The 22,133-nt window shown below is 46.9% G+C and overlaps 1 protein-coding gene and 1 pseudogene across 1 annotated transcript; both read right to left on the bottom strand.

The window, feature by feature from the left end:
* Positions 1–369: 369 nt before the first annotated feature.
* Positions 370–2,551, bottom strand: LOC120918934 (annotated as a pseudogene).
* Positions 2,005–10,973, bottom strand: LOC120918935 (S1 RNA-binding domain-containing protein 1-like). The gene is made up of 3 exons (XM_040330837.1): positions 10,655–10,973; positions 9,477–9,669; positions 2,005–2,610 (listed from the first exon to the last, which is right to left on the bottom strand). The coding sequence occupies exons 1-3, from the start codon at positions 10,784–10,786 to the stop codon at positions 2,573–2,575; spliced, it is 363 nt and encodes a 120-aa protein (XP_040186771.1). The 5' UTR covers positions 10,787–10,973; the 3' UTR covers positions 2,005–2,572.
* Between the last annotated feature and the right edge of the window lie 11,160 nt (positions 10,974–22,133).

Raw genomic sequence — 22,133 nt, 5'->3', positions numbered from 1 at the left:
TTAGGTCTGCCATATATCTCACTTTTAAGGGTCAACCCATTCAAACCAAATGTTGTGTTACGTTACCTTTTTCTTCTCTGGCAACTCTTTATATTTTTTAGAAAGGATCTTGGTGAGGTCCAAGTTGCTCATCTCTGGATGCAGCTTGGCATAATTTGCTCTCTTCTGCATAAAGAAGCGGAAGTAGGAGGTCAGGGGCTTCTTGGGAAACTCAGGATGTTTCTGGAAGAAAAGGATTGAGCTGCTTAGCGCGTTCAGGATAATCCGAGGCAAGATTAAATAAAATAAAAAAGTCTCAAAAGGTCAACAATGGAGCTTATTGTAAACTATTTGCTCACCTTCAGCTTCTTTCCCGTACATGGGTTCTTCAAAAAAAAAAATCTGGAAAATGTCTCTGTAAAAGTGCATTCCAAACCCAATAACTAAAAGAAGAAAGAAAAAACACCTAAAAATTCCTGTTATATAAAGTGCCTCCCTAAGTGATGTATATTTATCACCCTACTTATGGATATTCATTGGTCACAGATCATGTGACCAATAAACATAGCCAAGCAATTTTAAAAGGTAAATATATACAAAAGAAAAAAAAAACAGATATACCTCTATCTTGAAAGAAACAGACAGCCGACTGGCCTAGTGTCAGGTCCCAACCTTTTTCCTTAGTCCCCATTAGTCCCCCTCCGTTCTTCTAGTGTCAGGTCCTGATTGATTTTACTGTGATTCCATAGAAACGCTGCCTGCATTAGAATAAAAGACAACAATGCAACACAAATATCTAATGGTGCATCTCACACCAAGAACAATGGGTGGCCAATAGGTTAGAGTGTGTGTATAGAAAATGTATTATTTATTTTCATACTCCCATCTTCATGCAACTGGGGCGTAAAGCAACTTTTCTCTTCAGCCTGGCAGATCTGGAAAAAGCCTCTGTAAAAGTGTGTGGTGACTTTGATCAGGATGCCGCTCGCGGACTAGGCCGAAGCCTCGCTTAAAACATCCTGCTCGCCGCGATCCTGGGAAAAGGCCGCGAGCGGCATCACAGCATTGCGGCGAGTTGCGGGCAAGATGTTTTAGGCGAGGCCGCGGCTTCGGTCTAGTCCGCCGCGATCCTGGGAAAAGGCCGCGGACTAGGCCAAAGCCGCGGCCTCACCTAAAAACTTAGGACCGGCGATCCACGGACAAGGCCGAAGCCTCGCCTAAAACATCCTGCCCGCAGCTCGCCGCGATCCTGGTAAAAGGCCACGGCAATTTATTCCCGGGCTGGGGATACAAAAAAAAAGGCACTTCATATTTAAAAACAGAACTGAGTGCATCTACTGAGTCCGCCAAACCTCATTTTAAAACACGCAAAAGTTCAAGTGCAATTCTTGACTGTCGAGCATCAACACTTAGAACTCGAACCTCCACACGCTCTCCAGGTCCAAGCCCAAGACTTCTCTGTCTTTTCTCCTTGCAGAGTTTATCCTTGGTTATATATTGCATAGGGATTAGCCCAGCTTTTCCTACACCAACGTCCACAAAAACTCCAAATAATGTGGCACTTTCAACCTTCCCAGTGAGAATAGTTCCAATCTTCAGGTCTTCCATGCTGATGATATTGGTCTTGAAATCCGATTTATCAAATGCTGTATGAATGTCATAGCCTTCAGGTTGGCAGAGACCGTCTATAATTAGCTGCAATGTGAGCACAGTCGTCTTCAACTTCTCAGATCATTTATCAACTCCTTCTCTTTGGACGAACTCATTAATTTGCCCCTTTTTCTGATCCGATGTCTTCAGCACTTCCACTTACGAGACTCAATAACCTTGCTGCTATGCTGTACGACTCAGGATGAATACAAGTCTGATCCAGTGGATTTGGCTTGGCTGGAACATTGAGTGCAGATTTTGCAAATTTTTTTTGCCCTGTTTGGGAGCAGCGATGTGGGATGATTGTGCACAGGGTCCAGAAATATTTGAGTTCTCATCTGCTCTTCGGTCCCTGTTCCTGGTTAATTCGTATAAATCCGACGCATTGCTGGAAGGTCTTTGGACCCAGACCCTTCACACACTTCAGCTGCTCTCTGTTCAAAAACGGTCCATTCTTTTCTCAACATTCAATTATGTTCTTTGCCCGTACTGAGTTTGAACCAGCAATATGCCTCAATAGAGTTTCAGAGCAGATGTTAATATCCACCCCTACAAAGCTGACCCATTCCTCCACCGCACTGTCCAGGGTGCCTTTCAAAAACACCTGTGAGACATCGTGCTGGTACATCCCGACGCCAATGTGTTTAGGCTCAACTTTCACAAGCTCAGCTAATGGATCTTGTACACGTCTCGCTATGAAAACTGCACTCCTCAGATCGGGATCTAGGTCTGGCATCTCCTTGGCAGCATCTGGACTAACGCTATAGATGGATGCACCCGCTTCATTGGTAATGCAGTAGGCAACATTAAGGGGTGCAAAAAATCTCCTCTGAATCAGGTCAGCAAAGTAGCGCACAGTTTCTCGGCATCCTGTTCCGTTCCCGATGGCAATCGTATTACAATTGAAATTCAGCAGAAGTCTTTTAATTTAATTTTTTTTTTTTCATACCACGCATTGCTGGAAGGTCTTTGGACCCAGACCCTTCACACACTTCAGCTGCTCTCTGTTCAAAAACGGTCCATTCTTTTCTCGATATTCAATTATGTTCTTTGCCCGTACTGAGTTTGAACCAGCAATATGCCTCAATAGAGTTTCAGAGCAGATGTTAATATCCACCCCTACAAAGCTGACACATTCCTCCACCGCACTGTCCAGGGTGCCTTTCAAAAGCACCTGTGAGACATCGTGCTGGTACATCCCGACGCCAATGTGTTTAGGCTCAACTTTCACAAGCTCAGCTAATGGATCTTGTACACGTCTCGCTATGGAAACTGCACTCCTCAGATCGGGATCTAGGTCTGGCATCTCCTTGGCAGCATCTGGACTAACGCTATAGATGGATGCACCCGCTTCATTGGTAATGCAGTAGGCAACATTAAGGGGTGCAAAAAATCTCCTCTGAATCAGGTCAGCAAAGTAGCGCACAGTTTCTCGGCATCCTGTTCTGTTCCCGATGGCAATCGTATAACAATTGAAATTCAGCAGAAGTCTTTTAATTATTTTTTTATACCAAAAATATGTAGAAGAATACGTATCGGACCAAACTGAAAAAAAAAAAAAAAAATTTTTTAATGGGATATTTATTATAGCAAAAAGTAAAAAATATTGGCCCAGATTCAAGAAGCAATTGCGCCTGCGTAACCATAGGTTACACAGCGCAATTACTTACTTGCTCCGGCGTTACGAATGCTCCTGATTCAGGAACATCGTAACGCCAACTGCAGCCTAAAATCTGCGTGGCATAAGGCTCTTATTATACGCAAATTTTAGGCTGCATTCTTGCGATGACCGCTAGGGGACGCTCCCATTGTGCTCAGTGTATAGTATGCAAATTGCATACTAACACCGATTCACAATGTTGCGCGGGCCCTGCGTACACAAGTTACGGAGTTTCCGTACGGCGTCTTTTTTTTTTTTTTTAACAGTAAAATTTTTTTTATTTTGAAGACAGACAACAAAGACACACACAAATCAACGACAGTACAAGCCACAAGGGCAGCAGAGTGATTACACAATCATAGTAAATCAGCATATATATAGCATAGCTATGGTGGGATAGTAGGCCGGCCACACAACTCACAGGACAGACTTCATGAATAAAACAAGTGCCAGTCTCGGGGCACCAACCGCAGGAGGGAGGTAGAAAGGCAGGGGAGACAACAAGGACAAGGGCAGGGGAGGGGGGGGGAAGGAGAGGGAGGTGAAGGAGAAGGAGGGGGGGAAGGAGAGGGGGGGGGAGGAGAGGGGGGGGGCAGCGACCCGCGGGACACCTCAGTCAGGGGCCATCACAGGGGGGTTATCAACAGATCAGTTAGGTGAGTCAATCCACTTCGACCAGATTTTTTCAAATTTGGCTGGACAGTTCCTGCTCTCATACGTCAACCTATAGAGTGGGAGAACTCTATTAATCGTAGCCAGCCAGGAGGACACTGTGGGGAGCTCAGTGCCCCGCCAGCGCAGCAGGATCTCCCTCCTGGCATAGAACAAAGCAAAGGTGATACCCAGTTTGGTGTACCTGTCACCCTCAACCTCGCCCAGGTAACTAAGGAGGAACACTTTCGGATCCCTTACGAGCTCCACCCCACAACGGTGCGAGAGGACCTCCGCCACCTCCCCCCAATACGAAGCTAGCTTGGGGCAGGACCATACCATGTGAAGGAACGAGCCCGTTTCCCCCAAACACCTGGTGCACCTGGGGCTCCTGGAGGGATAAATCTTAGCCAATCTCTGCGGAGTGTAGTAGGCCCGGTGCAAAAATTTTAATTGTATAAATCGGTCTCTGGAGGCGATCATAGACGGAAGAAAGGAAGAGACACAGTCCTCCCAAATCTCCTCGTCCAGATCCGGAATGTCCGCATTCCATTTGGCCAGGGCCTCTGCCGTGGTAGTGTCGTATGCTACCGTGAAACGTAGGTATAGGGATGAAAGGGGCTTCCCCATGACACCCGAAATCAGGAGGCGCTCAATCGAGTCCGACTCGAGCGCAACCGGTTCCGGGAACTGGGCTGCAAGAGCGTGCTTGAGTTGTGCATACCTAAAAGTAAGGGAGGATGGAACCTTGTAGATCCGGCTCAGCTCCTGAAAGGGCATCACCACACCTCCCGGCATAATATGCCGGAGGGTAAGGACGCCCCGCCGAGCCCAGACCACCGGGTCAGGGACCGTGTTCAGGTGGGGGAGGAGGGGGTTACCCCAAAGCGGGGTATGTGGGGAGACGGTGTTGGGCTTCAACATTCGAGCCCTAGAAGTCGCCCACACTCGAATAACGGTCGCCATTGGCCCCGTAACGGAGGGGTGCCGTACGGCGTCTTTAGCGTAAGGCTGCCCCTTCTAATAGTAGGGGCAGCCAATGCTAAAGTATACCCGCCGTTCCCGCGTCTTGAAATTTGAATTTCACGTCGTTTGCGTAAGTGATTCGTGAATGGCGCTGGACGCCATTCACGTTCACTTGGAAGCAAATGACGTCCTTGCGACGTCATTTGCCGCAATGCACGTCGGGAAAGTTTCCCGACGGAGCATGCGCTCTACGCTCGGCGCGCCTAATTTAAATGATTCCCGCCCCCTACGGGATCATTTACATTAGGCGCCCTTACGCAGGGCAATTTTAAAGTGCGCACACGCAATTTACGGAGCTACTGCTCCGTGAATCGCGCGCAGTGCAGATAATTTGCGGGGGCGCAGGGCAAAAACGCTGCCCTGTGCCTCCGTAAAAAAGGGGCAAATCGTACCTGAATCTGGGCCATTGTTTTTTTTTTTTCAAAATTGTCGCTCTTATTTTGTTTATAGCACAAAAAATAAAAACCGCAGAGGTGATCAAATACCACCAAAAGAAAGCTCTATTTTGTGGGGGGAAAAAAGGACGCCAATTTTGTTTGGGAGCCACGTCGCACGACCGCGCAATTGTTATTCAAAGCGTGACAGTGCCGAAAGGTGAAATTTCTCCTGGGCAGGAAGGGGGTATATGTGCCCAGTAAGCAAGTGGTTAAAAATGCAGTGGCCTTGAAATCCATTCTGCTTTTGCACAATGCAACTTACCTGCAGTTCCTGCGCACACAAACGTGTTTTTAAAAGCGTGACCTAAACATCTAAAAAGTTTGCCGGTGAAGGAACTGCAGATAAGTCACATGGTGATAAAGCAGAATGGACAGACGGTGATGTATTTCATTGCTTGATGGGCAGAGGTGTGCCATGTGCACAGCCTATTACATGATACATGCGCTTTTCTTTTTTTTCCAGGAATCACAGGCATGGCAGCCTTATTCAAATGAATGGGCTGCTGTGCCTGTGCAAATGTGGGCCACCAAAACACATACATGTGAACCAGCCAGGCCCAAAATAAGCCCATCAAGCAGTTAAATACAGACAGTAATGCCATGTGCTCTGAGGCCTCACTCAGCCTGGACTGCAGGTCTGGGCTGTGATTTAAAAAGTTCCTCTATTTTACACATGGCATCCCCATTGAAACATCAAATATTATAAAGACTTTGGGCACACTCTACAGAAAACTTCTATTTGCAATATAGATAAGCAAACAGTGACATACCTTGAGGAGCAGAAGAAGAAGTAGGCCTCTGGAAGAGCAAACTGGGGATGCTCTAGAATCACATTCTAATTCACTTTTATATACAAGCAGCACCCAGTGGCAGGAAGGGAGAAGTGCACGTCTAGAGAGAAGCCAGGGGTGCTGTACATTTTAAAACACTGGGACGGAAAGCAGTACTGGCACTGGCTGCGTGCCGCTGATGATTTTCAGCGCTGATTTGTTATTCATTACGCGTTCATGCGCTACTTCCTTATTTATCTGTTCAATGTCGCCCCTGCGTGGACAAACCACGGCTTGTTACAATTTTTGAAAATCCAATAAAATATTGAAACAGAAAAAGAAAATATATATGTTAAGGCTACATCAGAATAAACAAAAACAGCCGAACTGGGGCATAGGCAAGAACGGTACAGGAGGCACCCCTAGCAGCAAGGGGAACGTGCAGGAGGAGCTCAGTGTGGCAGAAAGGACCAGTCTGTGTTGGGGGGACCAGTCTGTGATGGGGGGGCCAGTCTGTGATGTGGGGGGGGACCAGTCTGTGATGGGGGCGGGCCAGTCTGTGATGGGGGGGCCAGTCTGTGATGGGGGGGGACCAGTCTGTGATGGGGGGGACCAGTCTGTGATGGGGGGGGGGACCAGTCTGTGATGGGGGGGGGGACCAGTCTGTGATGGGGGGGGGGACCAGTCTGTGATGGGGGTCTGAGATGAGGGACCTGTGACGTGTACAGGAGGCTGCCATGTGGAGGATATCATGTGAAGTCAAAGCACCAATGTGACACTCGGTCCTCAGCTAGGAGAATTTTTTTCTGACCGGACCCCCTGAATTTTAATTCACTACCCCTGGTATAGACCATACCATACACCTTTAGTTTCTCTGCCATTAGGCGTTGAATCATTTTTGTTTCTGTCCATTGAATGGATGCAGGCCAGGCAGCCCTAGTTACACCACAGCCATGAAAAAAGTGTTTAATTTTCCCATCAGAATTTTCTCACTGTAGAGGTTTGTAATCTCCTCTGAGTTCTCTGTAAATTGAACCTTTAGCACAGACCTCAAATTTTCCACTCGCCTACTCGCATTTTGCGAGTGGAAAATGAGGTCCGGCGAGGAGCTGGGCTGCCTGGGAGAGGGGGGGGGGGGCGAGCACTGCTGGAGGCCGTTGTTGATCGGGAGCTGTCCTCCCAGCGATCGCAGAGAGCATTGGGGTAAAGGAGGACCGCGGTATCACCGAGCGGTATAGCCGCTGTAATAGCATAACATTTAACTTTTTTTTTCTCACACACAGCCGCCCCGCCTCCTCCTAAGCCCCGCGCCTGTATGACAGAACGCATCCCAGCATTGGACTCGCATTCAGGCGCGGGGTTATGAAGAGGCGGGGCGGCTGTGTGTGAGAAAAATGCTGGGATGCGTTCTGTCATACAGGCGCGGGGGTTAGGAGGAGGCAGGGCGGCTGTGTGTGAGACCGAGCAGAGAAAAGTTAAATGTTATGCTATAGAGCATTCCGCCCGCCGTCATTTGACGGCGGGTGGGTGTCAAGTGGTTAAAGACACTTGTTATATGACACTCATGTAACACATAAGGCCGCGTACACACGATCAGTCCATCCGACGAGAACGGTCCGAAGGACAGTTTTCATCGGTTAACTGACGACGCCGACTGACAGTCTGATGTGCCTACACACCATCGGTTAAAAAAACGATCGTGTCAGAACGCGGTGACGTAAAACGAATAAAACAAAGTTCAATGCTTCCAAGCATGCATCGACTTGATTCTGACCTTTTGACCAATGCCTTTGCATACTAACTATCATTCAGTCCGTTTTCATCGGTTTTGACCGATCGTGTGTACGCGGCCTAACACGGGTTTCTTCAATAAATGCCGAACGATATTAAAGATCACACTGCAAAATGCAGGATAAAATAGCCAATATGGAGATGTAGGAAAAGAAGGTAATGGATTATAGCGGTGCTGAAATATCACAATGTCAACATCAATAAATAAAAAAATTTTTATTAAAATATATCAGGTAACTAATTTACATAAAAACAAAACAAATTAATCAAACAGATGTCATAGACTGCATGGGTCGCTGGTGTTCCCAATTCTGATAGCGGTGGTCAGGTGAGATGTCATATCCCGATATATTTCGCCAACTTGGTTTCCTCAGTGGAGTACGCTATGACCACCAAACTTTAAACAGCCAGCTTTATCAAAGAAACAAAAACAATATATAAGAAACACAATTGCTTATAACATATATATTTATACATGTGCAAAAATGTGCGCTGCCACAGTTACCCAAAAAAAAGGAACCCACCTTTATTCAGCCCGGACAGAAGGAACCTACATGAGGGGCCCCACATGAAGTAGAGAAAGCTTCCTAACACATGGGATCTGCTTCATTAAGCTAAAGTTATTTTGGTGCCTATAGCAGTAGTGTATTTAGGATTTGTGCTGCCCTAGGCCTGACTAAACTCGGTCACCCCTAATTTAAACATGACCCACCCCTTCCTGTCAAGGCCACACCCCTTTCTGTTTAAGACCCACCCTAAAATGTTTGCGTGGGGACATTGGATTCCCTTAATTTGCATACATTTCCTCTCACTTCCTGTTTGGCTATGGGGCAGGAAGTGAAGGGAAATCTCTGCAGTGAGACAGGGATGGTAAAAAATAAACTGACAGGGGCTGTAACCCTCCCTTCGTCTATCCAAAATGAAAAAAATAAAAATAAAAAGTGTTGCCTATAGTTCTACTTTAAGCACAAATTTCTGATAATTTTATGGAGAGGACTAAGAAGATATAACATGTCAGTGGTTTAGCATAAAACATATAGCACAGTGAGGAAGGTTTGTGGTCCAGGATGATAGGACAGTCAAAATTAGAAGCAGCTTGCGTTACACCAACAGTGTAGCGCAAGCCGGCAGGGAATCTTTCCGTGCTGCCCCCTGCAAAGTACTGCCCTGGGCTTTGTTGGCCTAGACCAGGATACAGCGTTGGCCTATAGTAAACCTTTGAAGAGTGTGGATATAACTATCCCACTTTTAGGGTCATAGAGGTATACTGTAAGGAAAGATACCCTAAACATGGCACATTGGCATGGGTTTCTTAGGCAATATTTAAGACACCGGTTATAACACTCATTTAAAGGGGTTGTAAAGGTTAGTTTTTTATTTTCTAAATAGGTTCCTCTAGGCCCCTTTCACATGTGCGGATAGTATGTCCGCATTTTCATCCATCCGTTTGCGGATGAAAACAGGACATACATTGGTCCCTATGTGATTGCGGGTGCCAGCGGATGAACAGACCCTTCACACACTTCAGCTGCTCTCTGTTCAAAAACAGTCCATTCTTTTCTCGACATTCAATTATGTTCTTTGCCCGTACTGAGTTTGAACCAGCAATATGCCTCAATAGAGTTTCAGAGCAGATGTTAATATCCACGCCTACAAAGCTGACCCATTCCTCCACCGCACTGTCCAGGGTGCCTTTCAAAAGCACCTGTGAGACATCGTGCTGGTACATCCCGACGCCCAGGGCTTTTTTTCAGCGGGAACGTGGGGGAACGCAGTTCCGGCACCTTCAGCACTGAATGTATGTGATGGCAAGGGGTACTGGGATATGCTGGGGAATCTATTTTTGTGTGGGGGTCTATTGTTGCTGAGGGGGTCTATTGTGGCTGGCAGGGGGTCAGTTGTTGCTGACTGCTGGAAATCGGTTGATGTTGCTGGCGGTCTATTGTTGCAGGGGTGGTATTTTGTAATGGGCAATCCATTGTTACTGAGGGAGTGTACAATTTTACTTGGTTCTGTACTCTCTAAAAAGGGCCGGTACTGGGAATGACTGGCAAGAGATGGTGCTCAGAGGTGGGTAGGGGCGGAGGCAAGAAGTGACTCAGTAGGGGGGAGTTCCTGCACCTATTCTTTGAGAAAAAAAGCCCTGCCGACGCCAATATATTTAGGCTCAATTTTCACAAGCTCAGCTAATGGATCTTGTACACGTCTCGCTATGGAAACTGCACTCCTCAGATTGGGATCTAGGTCTGGCATCTCCTTGGCAGCATCTGGACTAACGCTATAGATGGATGCACCCGCTTCATTGGTAATGCAGTAGGCAACATTAAGGGGTGCAAAAATCTCCTCTGAATCAGGTCAGCAAAGTAGCGCACAGTTTCTCGGCATCCTGTTCTGTTCCCGATGACAATCGTATTACAATTGAAATTCAGCAGAAGTCTTTTAATTAAAAAATTTTTTTTTATACCACGCATTGCTGGAAGGTCTTTGGACCCAGACCCTTCACACATTTCAGCTGCTCTCCGTTCAAAAACGGTCCATTCTTTTCTCGATATTCAATTATGTTCTTTGCCCGTACTGAGTTTGAACCAGCAATATGCCTCAATAGAGTTTTATAGAAGATGTTTAATATCCACGCCTACAAAGCTGACACATTCCTCCACCGCACTGTCCAGGGTGCCTTTCAAAAGCACCTGTGAGACATCGTGCTGGTACATCCCGACGCCAATGTGTTTAGGCTCAATTTTCACAAGCTCAGCTAATGGATCTTGTACACGTCTCGCTATGGAAACTGCACTCCTCAGATCGGGATCTAGGTCTGGCATCTCCTTGGCAGCATCTGGACTAATGCTATAGATGGATGCACCCGCTTCATTGGTAATGCAGTAGGCAACATTAAGGGGTGCAAAAAATCTCCTCTGAATCAGGTCAGCAAAGTAGCGCACAGTTTCTCGGCATCCTGTTCCGTTCCCGATGGCAATCGTATAACAATTGAAATTCAGCAGAAGTCTTTTAATTAAAAAATTTTTTTTTATACCACGCATTGCTGGAAGGTCTTTGGACCCAGACCCTTCACACACTTCAGCTGCTCTCTGTTCAAAAACGGTCCATTCTTTTCTCGATATTCAATTATGTTCTTTGCCCGTACTGAGTTTGAACCAGCAATATAATATGCCTCAATAGAGTTTCAGAGCAGATGTTAATATCCACCCCTACAAAGCTGACACATTCCTCCACCGCACTGTCCAGGGTGCCTTTTCAAAAAACACCTGTGAGACATCGTGCTGGTACATCCCAACGCCAATGTGTTTAGGCTCAATTTTCACAAGCTCAGCTAATGGATCTTGTACACGTCTCGCTATGGAAACTGCACTTCTCAGTTCGGGATCTAGGTCTGGCATCTCCTTGGCAGCATCTGGACTAACGCTATAGATGGATGCACCCGCTTCATTGGTAATGCAGTAGGCAACATTAAGGGGTGCAAAAAATCTCCTCTGAATCAGGTCAGCAAAGTAGCGCACAGTTTCTCGGCATCCTGTTCTGTTCCCGATGACAATCGTATTACAATTGAAATTCAGCAAAAGTCTTTTAATTTAATTTTTGTTTTATACCACGCATTGCTGGAAGGTCTTTGGACCCAGACCCTTCACACACTTCAGCTGCTCTCCGTTCAAAAACGGTCCATTCTTTTCTCCATATTCAATTATGTTCTTTGCCCGTACTGAGTTTGAACCAGCAATATGCCTCAATAGAGTTTCAGAGCAGATGTTAATATCCACCCCTACAAAGCTGACACATTCCTCCACCGCACTGTCCAGGGTGCCTTTCAAAAACACCTGTGAGACATCGTGCTGGTACATCCCGACGCCAATGTATTTAGGCTCAATTTTCACAAGCTCAGCTAATGGATCTTGTACACGTCTCGCTATGGAAAATGCACTCCTCAGATCGGGATCTAGGTCTGGCATCTCCTTGGCAGGATCTGGACTAACGCTATAGATGGATGCACCCGCTTCATTGGTAATGCAGTAGGCAACAAATCTCCTCTGAATCAGGTCAGCAAAGTAGCGCACAGTTTCTCGGCATCCTGTTCCATTCCCGATGGCAATCGTATAACAATTGAAATTCAGCAGAAGTCTTTTAATTTCATTTTCTTTTTTTTTATACCAAAAATATGTAGAAGAATACGTATTGGACCAAACTGAAAAAAAAAAATCAGAGTGCCCCCGATCGGTCCAAACCGATGGTTAGTACAGAAAAGCATCGGTTCAAAACCTGCGCATGCTCAGAATCAAGTCGACGCATTCTTGGAAGCATTGAACTTTGTTTTTTTCAGCACGTCGTGTGTTTTACGTCACCGCGTTCTGACCCGATCGGATTTTGAACTGATGGTGTGTACACACATCAGACCATCAGGCCACTTCAGCGGTGAACCGATGAAAACGGTCCGTCGGACCATTCTCATCAGTTTTGTGTGTACGCGGCCTGAGGGGTCGTCTTATACAGTGAGTATATCCCAAAACCAAAATTTTAGCTGGAAAATTAGGGGGTCGTCATACGCCGGCAAAAAAAAAGTCAGTTACTTTGCTGAGTAACTAATTACTTTGCCAATGTAGTAACTGAGTCACTATCTCAATTACTTTTTCGGACAAGTAATTTGTAACTGTAACTAATTACTTTTTTAAAGGAAGATGAGCAACACTGTTCCCAGGAGACATTGCGGAGGTCTGCAGCGAGTTATTGCAGGATTTAGAAATACCCGCACACTACCTGATGAATTTATATACAGGAAGCGGCCAGTAACATAAGGTTCGCCTGCCCCTGATAGTGACTCGAGCTGGGCATCGCCACTTAGTGAAGGATTGGCTCGGCTGCTCTAGTCCTGCAAATGGAACTGAGTTCCTGCTGTGAAAAAAGTGCAGGAACTCCGTTCCCACGCGTTCCCGCAGGACTTGAGCCCTGCTATACACACCAGAAGTGAAATAAGTAGCCATAGAGCCCCTTTAAGCCTTGCAAATGTGGGCCTGTGCATCCAAGTGGTAATGACCCCCGGTCATGAAAGGAATAAATAAAAGAGGAAGCAATTTAAATGTAAATATACCACATTTTTATTGTGTGTTTATGAAATTATAATTATGGACCTATACAGGCACGGACTGGCCATTGGGACTACCGGGAGTTTCCCGGTGGGCCGATGGCTCAGTGAGCCAGTCAGGTGCAGTCCTTGAGCCGCTCTCCTCTGACAGACAGTGAGTAATCGCGATTTCACTCCTGTCAAGAGAAGCCGCAGCCGTCACTTGCTGGAGTGAGTATTAGCCTTTCTGCTCCCTCCCGCCCTATAGGGGGAGATAGACAGCCGGCAGACTTTCCTTCCTCTCTCCCCTTATCACTTGTCACTTATCACATGACTGGAGAGAGGAACAATGCTGCCTTTCTGGAGAGCTGTGAATGGGTACATGTGGGAGGGGGAGGAGAGGGGGCACTCTGATTCAAGGGGGGGACACACTGATGGGGGACACTTTGATGGGGGACACTCTGATGCAAGGGGGAAACTCTGATGAGGGACACTCTAATGCAATGGTGGACACTCTGATGCAAGGGGGGCTCTCTGATGCAATGGCGGACATGCTGATGTAAGGGGGGACACTCTAATTCAAAGGGGGCTCTCTGGTACAAGGGGGGACACTGAGGCAAGGTGGACACTCTAATGCAAGGGGGCACTCTGATGCAAGGGGGAACACTCTGATGTAAGGGGGGCTCTCTAGTACAAGGGGGACACTGATGCAAGGGGGGACACTCTGATGCAAGGGGGAACACTGATATAAAGGGGGACACTCTAATGCAAAGGGGGCTCTCTGGTGCAAGGGGGGACACTCTGATGCAAGGGGGGCACTCTGATGTAAGGGAGACTCCCTGATGCAAGAGGGGAAACTGAAGGGGAACACTAATGCAAGGGGGACTCTCTGCAAGGGGGATCTCTGATGCAAGGGGGACACTCTGATGCAAGGGGGACTCTAATGGGGGACACTCTGATGCAAGAAAAACTCTGATGGGGGACACTCTGATGCAAGATAAACTCTCATGGGGGACACTCTGATGCAAGGGGGACCCTGGGGGACACTCTAATGCAAGATAAACTCTGATGGGGGACACTCTGATGCAAGATAAACTCTGATGGGGGACACTCTGATGCAAGGGGGACTCTGATGGGGGACACTCTGATGCAAGAAAAACTCTGATGGGGGATACTCTGATACAAAGGGGGCTATGATGCAAGGGGGACTCTCTGATGCAAGGGGGCTCTGATGGGGGGACACTGATGTAAGGGGGACTCTGATGCAAGGGGGACACTTAAAATTAAAGTGGTCCGGTCTGGATGAAGTCCAGGGCCAAATTTCTGTCCCAGTCCAGCCCTGGACCTATACACATTTTTTCCTTTTCCAACTATATATACTCTGATTAAACCAAGAGTCCTTTGGTAAAATCAATTGGCCAGAAGTGAAGATCTAGTGATCCTCTCGCCCATTCGCTGACACACTTTTGACCAAGAGATTCCAAGCCTGCCCACCACGGCAAGGTAGACTCTTCTAGGGCAGGACCTACACTAAGCTACCCTACTGGATGCTAGTCATCCTTTTTCTAATGTTGGGTGTATGTTTGTAGTACGGCCTCATCCTATGATCTGTGTGTGCGATCTACTCTCTCCTAATTTGGTTGTCTGTCTGTGTGCATCTATCTAAAGCATGGAGCGGTCAGTTTATGTACATCTGGACGTCGTCTGTTAGTGTAGGTCAGTGAATGCCAGTCATTGTATGTTGACCAGTGTGTTAGTAAATAAATGTTAGTTCTGTTTTTACCTGGGCATGTAGTCCAACTTATCTGCAAGGCACCCCATTTTCTCTGGACCCTCTTGGTGGTAGATGAGTGTATATAGGTGGGGCCAGGGGGTAGTACCATTACGCTGGGCGTGGGGGAGTGTGGACAGATGAAACTTGGGGGGAAGTTCCACTGGCCACACTCACCCTATACTCAGGGTGGTAGCGTCTCCTTTTGGTGGTAGATGAGTGCATATAGGTGAGGGCAGGTGGTATTACCATTACGCTGGGCGTGGGGGAGTGTGGACAGATGAAACTTGGGGAGAAGTTCCACTGGCCACACTCACCCCATACCCAGGGTGGTAGCGTCCCCTCTTGGTGGTAGATGAGTGTGTGTATTGGGTTGTGAGGCAGTTGATCCAGAGGAAGGCGAAAAACCCCAGCAGAGCATGATCAATGTGCTCCAGCTGGGGAAAAAATTCCTTCCTGATCCCCAAGAGGCAATCGATTATTTCCTGGATCAGCCCTGTGTGTGGGGGAGGGCGGGCAATTGGAGCCCCACCCTTGGTGGTAAGTGAGTGGAGATGGGGGTGTCGGTGTGTGGAGAGCGGAGGAGGTGGGACAATCCCCCACACAGAGCTCCAGAGGGAGGAGCCATTGTCCACAGGTGGGTCACGACGTGTCTGTGTAATCTGCCGCCTCTGCTCAGGCTTTGAGGAACTACAACTCCCAGCAATATCTGTCTGCATGGGGAACTACAACTCCCAGCACGCAATGTGTAAGTAGTGGAGGTTCAGCTCTCGGCCTGGAATAAAATGCTGTGGGACTACATATCCCAGCATGATTTTTTCTATGGAGATATTACAGGTCCCAGTGATCTCTACATATCCCAGCCTGCTCCCCCCCCCTCCTCATGGGGGATTGCACCCCCCCAGTCCACAGTTCTTACCATTTTGCACGATGTAGCATCACCTTTTAATACTTTGGTATTTGTATTATCCATGAGCGATCTTCCCTTGGCAGAATGGTGTTCTGAGCTTCATTTTCCGAATTATTACCCATATGGATAGTGGACAATGCAGAAGGAAATAAGGTTTGAAGCCACATCAAGAAATTAAGAACAGGAGACTTCTGTGTGTCATTTGATGATGAGTTATCTGTTTGTTCAGGTATTGGAATATGAACCGTTAACTCCTCAACTGTGCTTACGTAGCCCTCACTGTCTGTTGATGTAGTCTCTGATGGACTTGGTGACCTGTTGGTGCCACTCTCTTCCTCTCCCCTATTGAGTTCCTCTTCCCTAGGAACGGTCTCTGATGGACTTGGTGACCTGTTGGTGCCACTCTCTTCCTCTCCCCTATTGGGTTCCTCTTCACTAGGAACGGTCTCTGATGGACTTGGTGAACTGTTGGTGCCACTCTCTTCCTCTCCCCTATTGGGTTCCTCTTCCCTATGAACGGTCTCTGATGGACTTGGTGAACTGTTGGTGCCACTCTCTTCCTCTCCCCTCTTGGGTTCCTCTTCCCTAGGGCAGGTGTGCTCACCCCCATGAATGGTGTGCTCCCCCCCAAGAACATCACTCCCATGAACGGTGTGCTCTCCCCCAAGAACATCACCCCCATGCACGGTGTGCTCTCCCCCATGAACAGTGCGCTCACTAGAAGACATGGCGTGCTCTTTACCCTGAACGGGGATCTCTACCCAAATAATGGTGTGCTCTTTTCCAGGACCCGATTCCTCTTCTAAGGGACCTGTCTCTACATCCTCTTTCTTCTTGCGTATTATATATCTGTAAAGAACAAAGAGACATAATATAAGCATTGGCCCAGATTCAGGTACAATTTGCCCCTTTTTTACGGAGGCACAGGGCAGCGGTTTTGCCCTGCGCCCCCGCAAATTATCTGCGCTGCGCGCGATTCACGGAGCAGTAGCTCCGTAAATTGCGTGTGCGCTCTTTAAAATTGCCCTGCATAAGGGCGCCTAATGTAAATGATCCCGTAGGGGGCAGGAATCATTTAAATTAGGCGCGCTCCCGCGCCGAGCGTAGAGCGCATGCTCCGTCGGGAAACTTTCTCGACGTGCATTGCGGCAAATGACGTCGCAAGGACGTCATTTGCTTCCAAGTGAACGTGAATGGCGTCCAGCGCCATTCACGAATCACTTACGCAAACGACGTGAAATTTAAATTTCACGACGCGGGAACGGCGGGTATACTTTAGCATTGGCTGCCCCTACTATTAGAAGGGGCAGCCTTACGCTAAAGACGCCGTACGGAAACTCCGTAACTTGCGTACGCAGGGCCCGCGCAACATTGTGAATCGGTGTTAGTATGCAATTTGCATACTATACACTGAGCACAATGGGAGCACCCCCTAGCGGCCCCTGCAAGAATGCAGCCTAAAATCTGCGTGGCATAAGAGCCTTATGCCACGCAGATTTTAGGCTGCAGTCGGCGTTACGATGTTCCTGAATCAGGAGCATTCGTAACGCCGGAGCAAGTAAGCAATTGCGCTGTGTAACCTATGGTTACGCAGGCGCAATTGCTTCTTGAATCTGGGCCATTGTGTATGCAGAACAAATAGAGTTCTTCAACAATTTCTACTTCTGGATGGGAAGACAAGTCAAAAAATGTATAAGTGCAGCGCAATATAAAGTCCATATATAGGAAACTACTGATGACACCCAGTGATGCAGCAAATCTTCAAACGAAAGTGACAATTCCTCAACCATCAAAAGAAGTGCTTCCTTACCAGATGAGATGGACCATTTGCGTAACAAGTGGTCAAATCAGCTTATCACCACCATGAGGGAGATGATGTGGATGAATACAACAGCGTGGTAAACAGACATCAGATGATTTGGGTCATGAATGGAATAAAAATAAACACGATCTCAGTGCAGACTTTGATTTTATTCCAAAAAATATCAAAAAGTAAAAACAGATGATCCAACCACAAGCCACAATACAATGAGAATGTATTCTGAAGGGAAGGGGGTCCACCAAAGGACGGGTAACTGGTGTAATGGATCGCAGAAAAAAAGCTCACAGTCGCGAGCGGCGATGGAAAGGACGCGGGTGACGTCACGGCAAGAAGCTCCTCCCCCCGTACGTGCGTTACGTCCGGTATGGACTTCGTCAGCGGTGGGTGACTTCTTTTGATGGTGGAGGAATTGTCACTTTCGTTTGAAGATTTGATGCATCACTGCGTGTCATCAGTAGTTTCCTATATATGGACTTTATAATGCGCTGCACTTATATATTTTTTGACTTGTACTTTTGGGGTTACTTGTGATTGCCTCTCTTTGGTGTTCAGCTTGCAATTGATCACATTTATTATTATTGTTTGTGTGCTGATTGCTTTTTTTATCATGGATGGGAAGACATTTTTGAAAGGAAATAATGTGCTAACGGAACTTACCTGCACAAAATCCCAATGCAACCGGCCAGGATAAGCATGACGAATAGGATTCCAAATACAATTAGAAGCGCTTTCCACCACGGTAAATCCTGGTTCTTGACCATCGGATCTTCTCTATCGTAGACATCCTCAATATAATCATCTGTAAGTAACATAGAGACTGGTTAGAAGGTGAAAAGACTGGAGAACCTGCCAGTAACACATTTCCTGTCCTAAAGTGACAACGCTCACTCACTGTACAGTACCCATGGGATATTAGCGTTGTCACCCTAGGAAGGACTTCATAACACCTTGCGCTCTCTTATCTTCTAGCAGGGGTCTCCAAACTATGGCCCTCCAGTTGTTCAGGAACTACAATTCCCATCGTGCCTATAGTCATGTCTGTGAATGTCAGAGTTTTACAATGTGTAGTTCTGCAACAGTTGGAGGGTCGTAGTTTGGCAATCCCTGCTCTACAGCATAGAGAAATAGAGGGGGGGTTCTGTAGTCCTCAGGGATAGCTGGTGAACAATGTCATTGATAACAGTCGGCATAGAGATATAATCAACTGACAAGAATTCTGGCAGAATCAAAAAGGTGCAACTGTTATATTTATTTTTAAACAACCAAACAATATTAACCACTTGGCGACCAGCCGCCGCAGGTTTACTGCAGCAGCATGACTCAGCTGGGAGAAACAACGTTATGTGGATTTTCTAAAACAGAAGTGGATTCTTTGAACAAAAGTGAATGAGTTAAAAACCAGGAGTTTGAAACAGGAGTTATGACAGGAGTCTTCTAAACTGTAAGTAACTTCTTAAAATTCCTACAAGTAATTATATTGTAACTGGGAAATGTGTGCTAGCAGGGTTGAAGGTTTTGCTCAGTGCACAGTGTGCCACATGTATGCAAAATTGGTGCAACAGCTCCAGGATGGATACTGCTGTGACAGATGTGAGCAGGTTGCCCTTCTGGAAGCTCGCATTAGAGATCTGGAGGAGCAAGTTGCAACACTGGGTAGAAATGACAACCTTGAAAGGGGTCCTCTGCTCGCTGAGCAGGTGGTCAGTTAGGTTGATGTGGAGGGTGGAGGGGCAAGTCAGGATTATCAGATAGGAAGATGGGTTAATGTAGGTAGAGGGAGTGGAAGGGGCTTGCAGAAAAGGAAGGCCAATCCTGTATTTGTGCATCAAAACAAATTTGCCAAGTTGGGTGAAGATGTGGAGGTGGCAAACACAGAGGTGGCAGCCCTAGATGTTACTGCTACCCCTAACAACCGGGAGAGCAACCCATCTAGTAGAGGTGGTGAGGAGAGTGCAGGTAGGCCTAGACAGTTGGTGGTTATATGGGATTCTATAATCAGAAGGACTGATAGAATAATTTGTCGCCAGGATCGCCTCAACCGAATGGTTTGCTGTCTCCCTGGTGCCAGGGTTCGGCATGTGGTGGATAAATTACTGGGAGGGGCTGGGCATGACCCAGCTGTCTTGGTCCATGTTGGAACCAATGACAGTAAACATGGAAGGTGGAGGCTCCTTAAGAATCAATTTAAAGAACTAGGCTGCAAGATGAAGGGAAGGACCTCCAAGGTGATATTCTCTGAAATATTGCCTGTGCCATGCGCAACACAGGAAAGGCAGGGGGAGATTAGAGAGCTGAATGCATGGCTAAAGACCTGGTGTAGGAAGGAGGGATTTGGGTTTCTAGAGCACTGGGCTGACTTTTTATTGGGGTGCAACCTATATGCTAAAGACGGTTTGCACTTGAATGGAAGGGGGTCTGCTGTGCTGGGGGAGAGGTTTATGGGAATGCTGGAGGAGTATTTAAACTAGACTTGAGGGGGAGGGTGAATTAGAATTACATCGGGCACACAGGTCAGTTAGGGGTCAGACATTAATGGAGAGTGGAATGGGGATAGATGGGGGGAGGGTTATGGCAGGTGACAAGAAAGTTCCCATGTTGCAAACAGCCATCGAAAATTTTAGTGCCATTTTTACTACTAAAAATGATATGAAAAACACCAGAGAAAAATGTAATAATACATTTAAGTGTTTGTTCACCAATGCCAGAAGTATGCCAAGCAAAACAGGTGAGTTGGAAGCTCTGGCGCATGAGGAGAGCTATGATGTAATCGGTATTGCTGAAACTTGGCTTCAATCCTCACAAGACTGGGCTATTAATATTCCTGGCTATGCTCTCTTTCGGAAAGACAGGGTAAAAAGGAAAGGTGGAGGGGTTTGTCTCTATGTGAGAAGTGACCTCAAAGCAAGCGTGAAAGAGAACCTGGTTGATGGAGAGTGTGATGAGGCTGAAGCATTATGGGTGGAACTGCATACAGATGTGCGTAGTTCAAAGTTAATCATTGGAGTTTGTTATAGACCACCCAATGTTAACGAGGAGGTGGAGACTCAGCTCTTTGCACAGATGGAAAGGGCTGGGACGGTGATAATAAAGGAACACTTGGGTAGCAGTGATCATAACATGATTTCATTTAATGTTAACTATAAGCAAGAAATACATACAGGAAAAATAAAAACACTTAATTTCAAGAGAGCAAATTTTCCAAGGATGAGGGCTGCTCTCCAGGACTTGCATTGGGAGGAAATATTGGCACCGATGAACACAGAACAGAAATGGGAATTCTTCAAAAAGACTGTTTGGGACCTCACTGCAAAGTATATTTCCATGGGCAATACGTTTAAAAGGCTAAAGATAAAACCTATGTGGCTCACAGTCAAAGTTAAAAAAGCTATAAAGAAAAATAAAATCGCCTTTAAAAAATATAAAAATGAAGGAACACTAGTGTCGTTTAAATGTTACAAAGAATATAACAGGATATGTAAAAAGGAAATCAAGGATGCAAAAATTCAAAACGAAAGACAGATTGCAAAAGATAGTAGGACAAACCCCAAAAAATTCTTTAAATATATTAATAGTAAAAAGGTGAAGTCTGAGCATGTAGGCCCCTTACAAAATAATCTAGAGTGGGTGACTGGGGACAAAGAGAAGGCAAATGTATTAAATACTTTCTTCAGCTCTGTGTATACAAAGGAGCATAGGGGGGGGCTCGTGTCCATAATGGGGGTGGGAGTGACACAGCCCCAAATCCACAATGGCTCAAAAGTGATATGGTCCAGAAATATTTAGACAGAATATGACACCGCCGCAAGTTTTCATCGCAAGTGCCTGATTCACAAAGCACTTGCGATGAAAACTACGCCGGCGGCCTCCGGCGTAAGCCCGCGTAATTTGAATGGGCGTGTGCCATTTAAATTAGGCGCGCTCCCGCGCCGGACCTACTGCGCATGCTCCGTTTCGGAATTCCCGCCGTGCTTTGCGCGCAGTGACGTAATTTTTTCGAACGGCGACGCGCGTAGCGTAATTCCGTATTCCCGGACGGCTTACGCAAACGACGTGAAATTTTAAATTTCGACGCGGGAACGACGGCCATACTTTATACAGCAATACGATTGCTGTGTAAAGTTAAGGCACCCAAAACGACGACTAACTTTGCGACGGGAAACTAGACTAGCGGCGACGTAGCGAATGCGAAAATCCGTCGTGGATCGCCGTAACTCCTAATTTGCATACCCGACGCTGGTTTACGACGCGAACTCCCCCCAGCGGCGGCCGCGGTACTGCATCCTAAGATCTGACAGTGTAAAACAATTACACCTGTCGGATCTTAGGCCTCGTACAGACGACCGGATCTATCCGCTGGGATTGATCCGCGGATCAGTTCCAGCAGATAGATCCGGTCGTGTGTACGGCCTAGCGGACATTTCCCCGCGGATTAAAATCCGGCCGATGGATTTCAAGCGGATAAAAATTTCTTAGCATGCTAAGAAATCTATCCGCTTGAATCCAGTCCAGCGGACTGATCCGGTCGTCTGTACAGACTCACCGGATCAGTCCGTCCGCTCCCCTCCCTCGCATGCGTCGTAATGATTCGACGCATG

This window comes from Rana temporaria, chromosome 12 (genome assembly GCF_905171775.1).
Source record: "Rana temporaria chromosome 12, aRanTem1.1, whole genome shotgun sequence".
Taxonomy (NCBI): Eukaryota; Metazoa; Chordata; class Amphibia; order Anura; family Ranidae; genus Rana; species Rana temporaria.
Note: the sequence above shows the minus strand (reverse complement) of the source record. Positions and strands in the feature narration are given on the sequence as shown.

What these genes read in the sequence shown, in the direction of transcription:
- LOC120918935 (XM_040330837.1), bottom strand. Translation starts at nt 10,786, where the DNA reads ATGCCAGACCTAGATCCCGATCTGAGGAGTGCAGTTTCCATAGCGAGA. An exon ending in ACCAGCACGATGTCTCACAG is followed by an intron (nt 9,670 to 10,654) that starts GTGCTTTTGAAA and finishes GATGTCTCACAG; the next exon opens with GTGCTTTTGAAAGGCACCCT. An exon ending in GCAGCTGAAGTGTGTGAAGG is followed by an intron (nt 2,611 to 9,476) that starts GTCTGTTCATCC and finishes AGTGTGTGAAGG; the next exon opens with GTCTGGGTCCAAAGACCTTC.